The following is a 12149-nucleotide window of genomic DNA, read 5'->3' as shown; positions in this document are numbered from 1 at the left end:
ACTTTGCTAGCCCAAGGTAGCCGTGCCAACCTCACACTGACATCAACAGAGCAATTTCTGGATTCTGAGCCACATTCTGAGCATTTATTTGCAATGTGATACTGTTGATACTGTAATTGAGTGTCTGTGCAAAAATGACACTATAAAAAATTCAATGTCATGTAGGGTCAAGGAGGACTGTAAGTCTACAAACAAAGTCAGATTTCGGGTTTTTTTGGTTAGACAAATCTAACTTTAAAAAGGAAAACATGGAATTGTTCTTTCGCATCTGGAGTGAATATTGGCAAACTGTAGTTCAGACTCAAAATAAATTATAGTGTGAATATTCATGCATATATTTATATATAAATGTTGAAAGAGAAATGTTTGCATTGGGTAATTTGTCATTTCTCACAACAGAATAAATGTTTGACTGTGTGGGTTAATTTTACTTCAGAATATGTTAAACTCTAAACTCTGAAAATGGTACAAAATTGATAAAGTCTCATCTAATTCATACAAAAGAAAAGAGTAAAGCCAATAGCTCACTAAGAACTGGCATGAGCTTGTTTTTATCTTTCCCAGTGTATGACTGTTCAGGTAGAAACCACAAATATGGAGCAGTAAATAGAAAAAAGTGGGGTTTTCTTTTGAGTTGTGAGACAAAAAAACTGTTAATGCAGGCTTGAAAATAAAAAAAGTTGGTAATGGCTGCTGGATTTCTGAGTCAACAGAACCTAAAGACAACCTATCTGAAATGAAATCCAGTGACAACAGAGCCAGACCATAGATGTAACAACCTGCTCTGACTTGGATTCTTTGAAACTTATTTAAGAACGAGTGAGTACTAAGACTACAGTGATGCTATTAAAATTCAAACCACTGCAATCGATTTAGAAAAGGGCTTTTTAAGTTTTTTAATAAACATTGAATTTTTTATTGTATTTTAATGATGGTGATCATTATGTAACTCAAGTCCAGTTTCTTGCGGTGGTTGGCATTTAATCTCTTTTTATAAAATATAGTAGATCTATTTAAAGGGATAAACCTGAAACCTAAGCTGCAAGGGAGTCGAGTGATTGGCTTAATAACCCCTCCATATGTTCATGGTCTAGTCTGTGTGTGTGCCCAACTTCAGATAAAACTAATTCACCCCCAAAACTTTAACAACCCCCGCTCCCGAAACCTCCTGTCTTTCCCTGTCGTGTGTGTGTGTGTGAGAGTGTGTGTGTGTGTGTGTGTGTGTGTGTATGTGTGTCTGAGGACAATCTGCTAAGCCTCTTACCTATGGGATTATTGGCATTGCTAGGTATTATATAGCTTCATTCATCTGGATGATGCGTTATTAATGTGTTGGGGAATGAAACCATCTGTAACAGCAGCAGAGGATGATGGGAGTCTGAGGGGAAGATGAGAGGCAGGAGAGATTGCTGGGCTGAAGGTAATGTGTGTAGTGACTTTGTGCATGTTTGTGATGAGCATTTGACAGAGTGGGGTAACTCTAATTGGTGGTAATGGTGAGCTCTGTTTGAGTTGGCTTGACAGGAGAGTAATGAGCAGTATTTATGATCTTTGATTTTACAGTTTTACAGATGAGGCATACAAAGATGTCATGCTGAGCTTCGAGCACACGCATACACGCAGGAAGACAGATTCTAGCGTGTTTTTCAACCACTTAAGGTAGAGTCAAAAGAAGAGCCTGGATGAATGAGAGGAGAGACATAATCAGTGCAGTGGCATCCACACAGACCATGAGGGGTCAGATATGTTCTCGCCTTTAGAAGAACCAAATCTCAAAACAACGTGGAAGTGACATTTTTAACAATACTAAATGTTGAATCTGTGGATATAATATATACAATATCTTCATTATCTTAATTCTGCATGTTTTATGAACAACAGAGAAACCCACAACACATATTTTCCAAAAGCAAAAAGCTGAAAACTGAAAAAAGCCTCATATCTAAAATGCTGGAACACATTTTTTTTTTTTTTTTTTATGATAAATGCCATTCATCCATTTTCATACTGCTGCAAACTATCTTTTCTTTATGGACCTTGGTGGCCATCCTGCACATCAAGAAAGCTGACATCAAACGAGAGGAGAGTTCCTGTGGGAAATGGAGTTGAACACAATCACAGACGATGACACATGGGTAAACACATGTAGGCGTCACAGGGGAATTGGAAACCAAGAATGGAATTCTTCTAGGACTCTCCTTGTGTGTTTAACTTACTTCTACAGACACATGGTGGGAGTTTCAGCTGGATGATAGGGACCAGAATATGTATCATCATATACTTGGACTACATGGTCATATGTATTATAATAATTATAACAGTAATCCTCCTTTTGTCAGCCGGTGTCAGCTCTGTACATCTGTTGACTTTCCTCCTACCATGTGCTTTCATATGATGTATTTTAAGACAACTAAATTACCAATGATCCTATTTTCATTTACATCTTTCGCATTCTTCCAGATGACAGAATAAGCTTGAATTACTGACTGAAATGCAAGTTTGTTTTTTTTTTAATCAAAGCTGTGACTGTCAATAGTGAGAAGCTGGCTTCTGCTGCCTGTCTTGGGGATAAAATTTGGGGATATGTTTTCTACTAACATTTCCAGGAATTTTTAGAAACTTACCAGGGTAAAATATTGTTTTATTATTATAATAATTGTTTGCATTTCCACCACACTGCTAAATTCTGAGATATTTTATCCCCATGCCACTTTTTGGTACATCAGTTGGATCCACTTGGGCTTTTGTTTTCCTCCAGTGACTTATCATGTTGTTTTAGTTTCTTTAACTTTTTCCTGAATTGTTTTTGTGTGCGAGTCCTTCATTCAGCTCTGCCAGCTTTTTTTTTTTTTACCTTAATGTCATGTTGAAATACAATAGACACAAAAGGGAAGAGCAGTATATGAAATAAAAAAAATATCTCACTGGGCTACCATGAGCCTCCTGATATCAAAGCACCCTCTGCTAAAAGACAAGGAAAATATTCACATCCACATCCATATGCCTGTCTTTTTATTCAGATGCATTACTGATGTTTGAAGTTTCCGCACATTCAAGAAGATGTTCCAACTTTAAAAAAGAAAATAAATGTGATAACCCTGGAACACATTCACACCTACTGCTTTCCTTGCAATGATTTGCATGGAACAGGGGACAAAAATCTTTCCAAATGATTTGCCTTTAGATGGCCTATGCATGGTCAAAGCATTGTATGCAAAAACAGAGTGCCCTGGTTTCGAGCAGGTAGGGCAAAGGCATGATAATAACATGATCTGGTACTCCTTACATCCTGGTTTACTTGCTTTGATGGCGGTCAGTGACAAAACAACTATTTATGATTCAAATGAATACATATTGCATGAATTGTGTGAACTAAAAGTTGATTCTTGATCTGATATATATATATATATATATATATATATATATATATATATATATATATATATATATATATATATATATATATATATAACTTGATTCTTCAGTTATCCCTTGGCATTATAAAATATAAAATCCATTCTTGTCTCCTAAGCAACAGTCGATATAATTGACTGGACTATGTGAGTCATTTTGCTGTGTTTTCTGTCTGGGTGTTTGTGCAGCTTTTTTAATGTTGTGACACCTGTTGATTAGCTGAATGACTTGGCTACACAACAATAGCGAAGAAACAGTAGAAGAGTGATTAAAGAGTGTTGCATCTACTATAAACAGATGGCATGCATACAGCACCAAGGAAGCCTGCAGTGTTCAGCACCTGTGGTAGAAGATGCATTTGGTGGGGAAATGTCCTCGTTTGAGCTGCTATAGATAGTCAAGTCTACAAATTATACAGCACAAAATCTACAGTTTTAGAATTCCTTCCTGACAGCTTGAATATTAGCATCAGCTTAGGGAAATAACATGACAGGGTTTGGCATTAAGAAGGTAATAAAATGTTTTTCCGTTGCAGAAAGAAGTATGGTGTCATGTATACAAATTATTCTTCAACATTAAAGTGTCTTGGGTTTTTTATGAGTCTCTTTCAAGTTTCAGGTGAAACCTTCTCCCTTTAGATCTGAATATGTTCGTACCTCTCTCTCAGACTAACGATGCTTGAGAAAGAAGCTCAGAGCTACAGTTGGACAGACTGATAGGCAGGCTGCACTTTTCTTATCTCATTACAGGTTTTACAGAGAAGCACTTTATTGATGTAAAGATCGAGCCGTTTGAACAGAGCATAGGTGTATCTTCTGGGTGTCTCTGGACACTGGTAATTACATATGTTCAAAGGTCTGTTTAAAGCAAAATAGTTCCCACTCTGAGATGGTTTACTTTTGGGGAGAACCAATCTAACTCCCAATTACCACCACAAAAGTGGCTTTGATTTAATACAAAAACCAGCACAGACAGTGACTGGTGCATGAAGTGCTGCTGGAACAAACTGCACTGACAGGATTGCAACGTGAGAAAGAAGTGAATTTGACATAAGGGAAAGGTGAGAGGGAGGATTTATTACAAAGTAAATGAAAGCCTTTCATGACAAATGAGAACACCATCCCTAAAATAACAGCACCATTATAAGTGTCACAGCAGACAGTGCCACCCTTTTCTACTACTTTTCTGTAAAATACAGCACACATTGAGTCGATGAAAAGTATGAAACTGTTCAAATGATGATTAGTGAAACAGAAATTTCTTCACTTTAAGTGGAAGAGATGGTGTTGATGGCCAATGAGCTGATTGAGTCTGTAAATTATTTGGTAGAACTACAAAAAGATAAAAAGTTATCATAGCTTTGGCATTATGAGCCAACCAAATAGAAATACAGCCTCTTATGTCTGACCCTTGAGGCAGGTTAACACTAGGGATCTCACCATTACATATTATTATGAAAGAAAGAATTAAGATTTTATGCATTAATTAATTTCCCAACACTATAAATGTGTATTATCAGATGATAGAGGTATAGGTCTTTAAGTTTTAATTAGGGCTGTCAAAATGATCACATCAATGCAAAGAGATTCATCTGTTTTATTTATTAAATTATATTTTTAATGGGGGCTTGTTGTATGTGCTTATTGATGCTACATGTAATAAATGGGAATTTGGATTTTTTTTTTGCTTCTGACTGGGAAGAAATAAAATCAAAGAACCACAATAAGTCTGATTTCTAAGTCAGGAGCTCTTGAACTTTAAGTCATCCATTCAAAAAGTAGCTTACTAAGTCAAAGTACTTTTACAGCATTATTAAGTCATTTTGTTTTATGTTAAACAAACTAAATGTGATGTTAATTTGCTGTTAATAGCTAAAACAAAAGGGTTTTGACTTCCCCCTCCAAGGTACAGCAAATACAGAATGATGTGAATTTGTGGGTGGAGATTATTGATTGCGAGGCTGAAAATGGACTCTGAACTGATGTGATGTGATTAAAGCTTTGTGTTATGTCAGAGTTTATTAAGGCACTCAAAGCACTTTACAGTGAATCCATTGTTCTCTCCTCAGTCATACTTGGTGGTGGTGAGCTGACAGATGGAAACGTGGCATCCAATCCAGCCTCTCCGACCATCACCAAACAGTCATACACATTCGCACATTCATACTCTAGAGATGCTGACACTGGAGGCAAGAGCGCATAAGGACACAACAACAGACTGACAGGGATAAACCCTCAACCTTCCAGTTATTGGACGACCATCCCTACCGCCTGAACCACTGCCTATGAGTTTCTTCTGACACCCAAATAAATGCTCTTAAGCAAAAAAAGTGTTTGTGTTTCAAGCGCTGCAAAGACTATTGTAGCACTTTCTTGTGGAGGTGGGTGGGGGCTAATAAATTGGTATATGGGTATGTTGTGTATTTGCAGAAAGCTCCCTCCCTGCATCCACGTATACACATATTTTTTTCTAGCAAGAGTGTTGGTGTGTGTGTGTGTGTGTGTGTGTGTGTGTGTGTGTGTGTGTGTGTGCGTGCGCGTGTGTGTTTGTCAGTGTGAATAAGCACTATGATCTGACACAGTGAGATGAATCACATCGTGGTTGTGGTGGTGTCTGAGAATAGATGGTCAGGACAATGGATTTCAACTCAGCTGCTAAATGTAACACATATGTGTCATGCATTGTAACTTGTAATGTTAAGTTACATATTTCACAATAACCTCTTGTGTGTTTTTCTTCTGCTTTATTTAAATATCTAATAACATTCATTCTGCTGGTTTTTAAGGTGCTTGTGGCACTTTAGTTGCAAAGAACTGAGTTACTGTAGGGAAAAACTATGAAGAGCATTTTATGTTGCAATAATAATTTGTACTAATAATTAGTAGATTTGCAACTCATATATAATTACCTTATGAAACTGTGCAGAAAGTAAAGTAAAAGGCACAGCACAGATGCCTTCAAGTGTTGCCTTCGCCACAGGAAACCATTCGGAAAACATGACGCTATGGAAAACTTGTACATGAGGGTTAATGTTACATGTATTACCATAGCCAAGGGGATAACGCTTTACAACATGAGTGAGCTGGACACCCGCTGGGCACAAAGGGATCATCACAGTATAAGACTGGGAGAAGATGGAAAGAAAAAGCTGACGACCAGATGTGAAGCTTGGAAGCTTTACACAGTCTGCTGCTGAGGACAGTTCTCACACCCATCATGAGGATAACCTTTATAAGCTCCTATTAATATTAATTCTAAAATAAATTGAGGTGAGAAAAAAGAATATGCAATAATAAATGAGCAGAGAATTATATGGTTGATGAATCTTCAACAGGTTGTCAAAGGCTTTGAGGAAAGACTAACACAGACTGAATCCAGATATTTAACAGAAGAGATGTGAACAGGCTGAGAGAGGAAAATGTCTACTTTCACTCAGCAGCATTTCCCTCAAGAAAAACAACAGGAGACAAGCACTAATGACAGCTGTAGCTTCTGCCTGCTGGGATGACACATCCAAAGCTATGCATAATATTCCCATCCAGCACAAGTTATCACATAGAGATTCCACTATTGTCATAGCCTAGCTCCTGGCTTTTTCTATTCTGGATCAAAGTGCCTCTCTCCCTTCTCTCAGACGTGCTGCCTCATATAGAATCAGTTGGTGCTTATGCGTCACCCTTAGGCCGGACAAGGCTGCCTTGCCAAGTCACACACACACACAAACACACACACACCACCCACAAGGGAAGAGAAAATGAAAATGCAGCAATTAAGTAGCAGAGGAAATGTGTATGTGGCCAACAGCGATGGGTTTAGGTTGCGGTGTCTGGGGGGCTACGGAGCTTCACAGAATGAGTCGACAGTCTGACGGACAGCCAGCAGACGAGCTGACTGGCTGACTGACTGACTGCCATAAAAATTTAGCAGAGTGCCTTGAGGGGACAGATGAAAGCCCCTTTTCAAAAGGTTGTGTACAAATCCACCATGTGCTTTAATACAGTTGGACAAATTGGTGTTGATGCTGCATGAAAAGGTTCTGACATAACTAAATCATAGATCATGTTATGTCATTCACTACAATATGTCCAATACAATAATTCAAAGTAACACATGGTAATAATAACAAAGTGCTGTTATATTCTACAATCTGCGTCAGGATCAAAGAACAGTACAGATTGATCTATCAAATATAAACTCACTGAGAAGCAACGGTTGTTGGAAGATTATCTAAAAGTCAAAAAATAGATATCTGACTCAAATACAACCCGTCCTTGGCATGACTTTGCACTGCAGAGATGCCGGCAGGTGGGATTCTGTGTCCCACTACTTGAAGTGAGTGAATCACCGTCTGCATTGGCTCCAAGTGACTGACTGACACATCAAAGTGGGTTACCTGCTGTGTGCATGGTGACTGAAGAGTCATCTACACCTGAATGGCTGGCAGCATTACAAGGATAAACTGCTGCTCGGTTCCACTCTTGATAAACTATGCCCAACTTCTTTGCTGCAGCCCTATTGCTTGAGGCCAAGTCAGGAATATTGAATATTGAAATACAGGTTTTCATTACTTGAAATACAGGTTGAAAATAATGAATCACATTTTGTGTGGAAGCATTCAACGCCAAATTTGTTTGATAGTTAAGACAGCGAGGAAAAGTATTTTTCATGATTGTGTGTTTTTGAGCTTCCCCTTTTCACACACAACACACCTTTGTGCACTCATCAATACAACTCAGCAAATTATGTTTAAGTTTGACTACTGAGACAGTCCTGCTGAGCTATGCTCATACAGTAGACTTGACATAACAAATAGACCATGACAGGTATAGATAACCCCGACAGTTACCCTGCTGCCCAGGTATCTCCGCAGCTGCTTTTATTTGAAATATTTTTAATCTTTCTTGCTGCCATTCTGCCCTGGAGTGAACTGCGTGCCGAGCACATATTTCACACTGGCATTTTAAACAGGGGAGTGCGTTCATTCCAACGGCGCAATGTGGCTCCAGCCAAGGATACCCGAAAGACTCCCAGCCGTGGAGGAGTAAAAAGGGGGCTCGCTTTGCATATGTCTCGCTTCAGACATCCTATCATTTCCCTCCAAGGGAGCCTCCACTTCACTGACAACAATCAAACATTCATTTAGAGGCCCTGTCGAGCGTTTGTCTCCAAAAAAAATCAAATATAAATGTAGAGGTTTTGACATGCCTGCTAAACCGCTCCATCCCCGGCGAGGCTGTATCTTTTCAGAGACAATATGATACGACTACATCAGCAGTACTTCTGCCTTACCGGCTGCTGGATGTGGCGAGACGTCACCCTGCCAGGCGGAGGAAGATGCTGCGCTGCTTGCCGCTGGAATCCGCGCTGAAAATAGTCGTTGCCAGCGGCTTTGTTACCCGCGACCCGGTCCCTCTTCTCCCGCACGCTGGAGCCTGCGTTTTCTCTTTCTTCGCCGGAGTCGAGGGTGCTGAAGTTCCACACAATCAGAGTCTGCACCAGCAGCACCGTGAGGGCTGCTATCAGGGCGGACCGCGACCGGCGGGCCAACCTGCGCGCACACAAGCCGCCAACCATCTTCACACCGCGCTGCACGGAGCTGGAGGACGCGTCTGGAGCTCTGCGCAGCTCGACGGGAGGAAAGAGTGGAAGTAGAGGGAGGTAGAGGAGGAGGAGGAGGTGGTGGTAAAGGAGGGGGAGCGGATGGAGAAGGAGGAGGGAGGTTGAGCTTTACGGTGGCGGAGGCGAGGAGGAGCGTAGAGAAGGAGAGACACAGGGCCACCGTGTGGTGGAACTCACTGACAGACATGATGCTCCAGGCAGTTCCCTCCCTGTGTGATACAAATTACAGTCTATGTTTAATCTTTCCAAGGAGACATTTTGATAATGATCAGACAAGTGCCTGAAAATGTTGAAATGTTGAACATCTTTATTAGAAGGCAAAAAAAAATAGCCGTGTTACTGGGCCTTTGGGGCATCTTGACAGACACTGATGCCAACAGGGGCGTTGGCACCCTGGGCTCCCAGATATATTACAGCCTCGGGCAGGTTTTAACTTATTCATACATTTCACTGAACTTTCTGTTGTAACTCTCTGAGTTTTGCTATGAAAGTAGTACTTGTTCTTCTTCGTCTTTTTCTCTAGCAAAAATGTTTGTTTTCCAGCTGTGTCATGGAACTGGTGAATGCAAATGCAATGGGGGTAAAACAGACACATACCTTTTGTAACCTTCGTTTATGTTTTACAGCTTGTTTCACAATAATTCAATGTGTAGAAACAAATGCAAGAAAATATCAAATCTGCCAACTACAGATGGTCCAAATTGGATACGTGAAATGAATGATACTTTACTAATTCCCAAAAAGTCAGTGTAATTTTACACAAGTCTATCGACTCATGCAAAATTTCCATCTCGGATATTTTATTATTTTTCAGTTCTATCATTGTAATTTTTTACTTTAAACTTTTGATTGTATTTTTTTTTTTTTTTTTTTTTGTATTTTCATACTTCTGTTGATACCCTTTTCTACTTTTTTTTACCTGCTATTTGCTGCTGTAACTTAATTTCTCTGTCTACGGGATATCTTATCTTATCTCATCTCATCTTATCTTATCTTATCTTATCTTATCTTATCTTATTGGAAGAAGTTATATCTACTTCTAGAATATGAATTATAGAGCATGAATTAATACAGAGCAAAGTCTCCAGTGATTGCTTGGGGTCTTTTATTTGTAGCTTGACAGTAAGTGAGCTGACAGCATCATCTGCTGTATCAGCACAGTGAACTTTCTAATATGAGAAATCACATTTTGACTATAATGTCTTCCTCCTATTTCTGTTGTGCTACAGCCCTATATGTCCCCTTTCAAAGTTGTCTGGATCTGGGATCTTGACACTATAACTCCTAATGTACGCTGACAAAAAAAACTTGCTAAACTTGATAGGTCAATGTAATAAAATTATGGAAATAATTTCAATCCTTAATCAATCCTTTAATTTAGTGAGAAAAAATGTTGAGCTAAATCTAAATATAGGCCAATCTGATGGAATTGTTCAGTCCAGACTAGATTTGTTAAGGTAAATGTAATTAACTATGATTTGACTGTGGTGTACAATAGGATTACGAGGTTCTTAATTTAATGGTGTAATTACAAATATTTTTAAAATATTAAGATCCAACCAAACAAAGTTAAGTGTGTTGATCAGAAAAGCACATTTTCACATGGTGTCAAGTTTGGAAAACAGCAAACATAGAGCAAACTAGATTTGTTGAAAAAAAAAAAATCAATATTCGCAGCTTGGGCAGCAAAAAAAAAAAAAAAAAAAAAAAAAAGTTGTAAGGTTACAAAATAATTTGAACCTTTACTTGTGCATGGCATCTTTTATTTTATTTGGACTTTTTCATGTCTCATGAAAAACATTAAGCAATTCATGCAATGCTGTTAGCTGCAGTGGAACCAACAGCAACAATATTCAGGGAGTGGGAGTAATATATATATATATATATATATATATATATATATATATATATATATATATATATATATATAAGAAGTTGTTAAAATTCAATTAAAAATTAATAAAAACAATATTTTCCTCTATCCAATCTTTATCTGTGTGTTATAATCTGATTGACTGGATATGTGGAGGATTAATTAATTTAGGTTTGGTCTTGTTTCATGGGTTGTGTTGATCTGGTGCTAGATATTTTATGAGCAACATCTGATTATTGCCAAGCATCGCCTGTGAGCTTTTAGCAGCCTCTCTGTTTTCTTCTTGTCTACCTAAACAAGATTGTTGAGTAAAATTGCATAAAGAGTTTGGGACCCCTTCGAGTTTTGAATATTTTGTTAAGTCACAGAATCTTCTTTAAAATGGATATATATTTTTTCTTTTTCTTCAGTGAAGTAATCCACATAAATTTCCACAATGACAAAGTAAAAATTGGTTCTTGGACTGTTTTGTTGATTTATTAGAAAAAAAAACTTAAATATCCAATTTATATAAGCATTCATACCCTTTACTTTTGTCTTTTTTATTTGTTTTTCTAAAGAAAAATTGTTGGCAACAACATTAACATATTTCCATTGCAAATGTTAGTTTCAGTGCACAGTGCTCGGTAGATTTCAAGTTTCTCCAGGCTGGCTCTGTTGGGTTCAAGATCAGACTCTCGCTTTGATACTTCAGAACTTGCTCTAAGTTCACTGAAGAATGAATAATTGTCATTCTGTTATGATTTAAGTGTGTGTCTCATTGAAATATCCTATAGAGAGTTTTAACTCAGACTGGTTTATCATTTTTCTGCCTCCATCTTTTCCTCTATCCTAACTCAGCTTGCTGTACAAGACGTCTTATACAGAAATGTGTGTTATCCTAATAGTGTCCAGATGACCCAAACTGAAGAAAACACTTGAGGCACTGCAAGGACCGAAATTTCAAGTAGCTAGTCAAGGGGTTTGAAAACATGTAAATGGAAGTTTCCCATCTTTCAAACAAAAACTCATGTTGTCTTGTTAACATGGAGGAAGGTGTGTGCATTAGGGCAGTGAGAGTTGAAGGATGGCTTTTTCTTTTTCTCACCTTTACTCTCTGCTCCAAAGAGAGAAACTTATGATCTCCAACAGACCTTTTATACACAACAGATATTTTGGATTGTCATAGTAGGAAAAGCGCAGATGTTACAAAAAAAAAAAAAAAAAAAGACAAAAAAAGAGAGAGAGAGAGAGAGGGAGAGAA

General features: G+C 38.2%; 1 protein-coding gene across 1 annotated transcript in view; it reads right to left on the bottom strand.

Moving 5' to 3' along the window:
- Positions 1–9040, bottom strand: part of LOC121639066 (xylosyltransferase 1-like) — an 83829-nt gene extending 74789 nt beyond the window's left edge. Inside the window, exon 1 of the mRNA XM_041984246.1 lies at positions 8704–9040. Within this exon, the coding sequence (XP_041840180.1) occupies positions 8704–8988 (285 nt within the window). The 5' untranslated portion in view covers positions 8989–9040. The remainder of the gene's footprint in view (positions 1–8703) is intronic.
- Positions 9041–12149: the final 3109 nt, after the last annotated feature.

Source organism: Melanotaenia boesemani, chromosome 4 (assembly GCF_017639745.1).
Source record: "Melanotaenia boesemani isolate fMelBoe1 chromosome 4, fMelBoe1.pri, whole genome shotgun sequence".
In the NCBI taxonomy this organism is placed as follows: domain Eukaryota; kingdom Metazoa; phylum Chordata; class Actinopteri; order Atheriniformes; family Melanotaeniidae; genus Melanotaenia; species Melanotaenia boesemani.
Note: the sequence above shows the minus strand (reverse complement) of the source record. Positions and strands in the feature narration are given on the sequence as shown.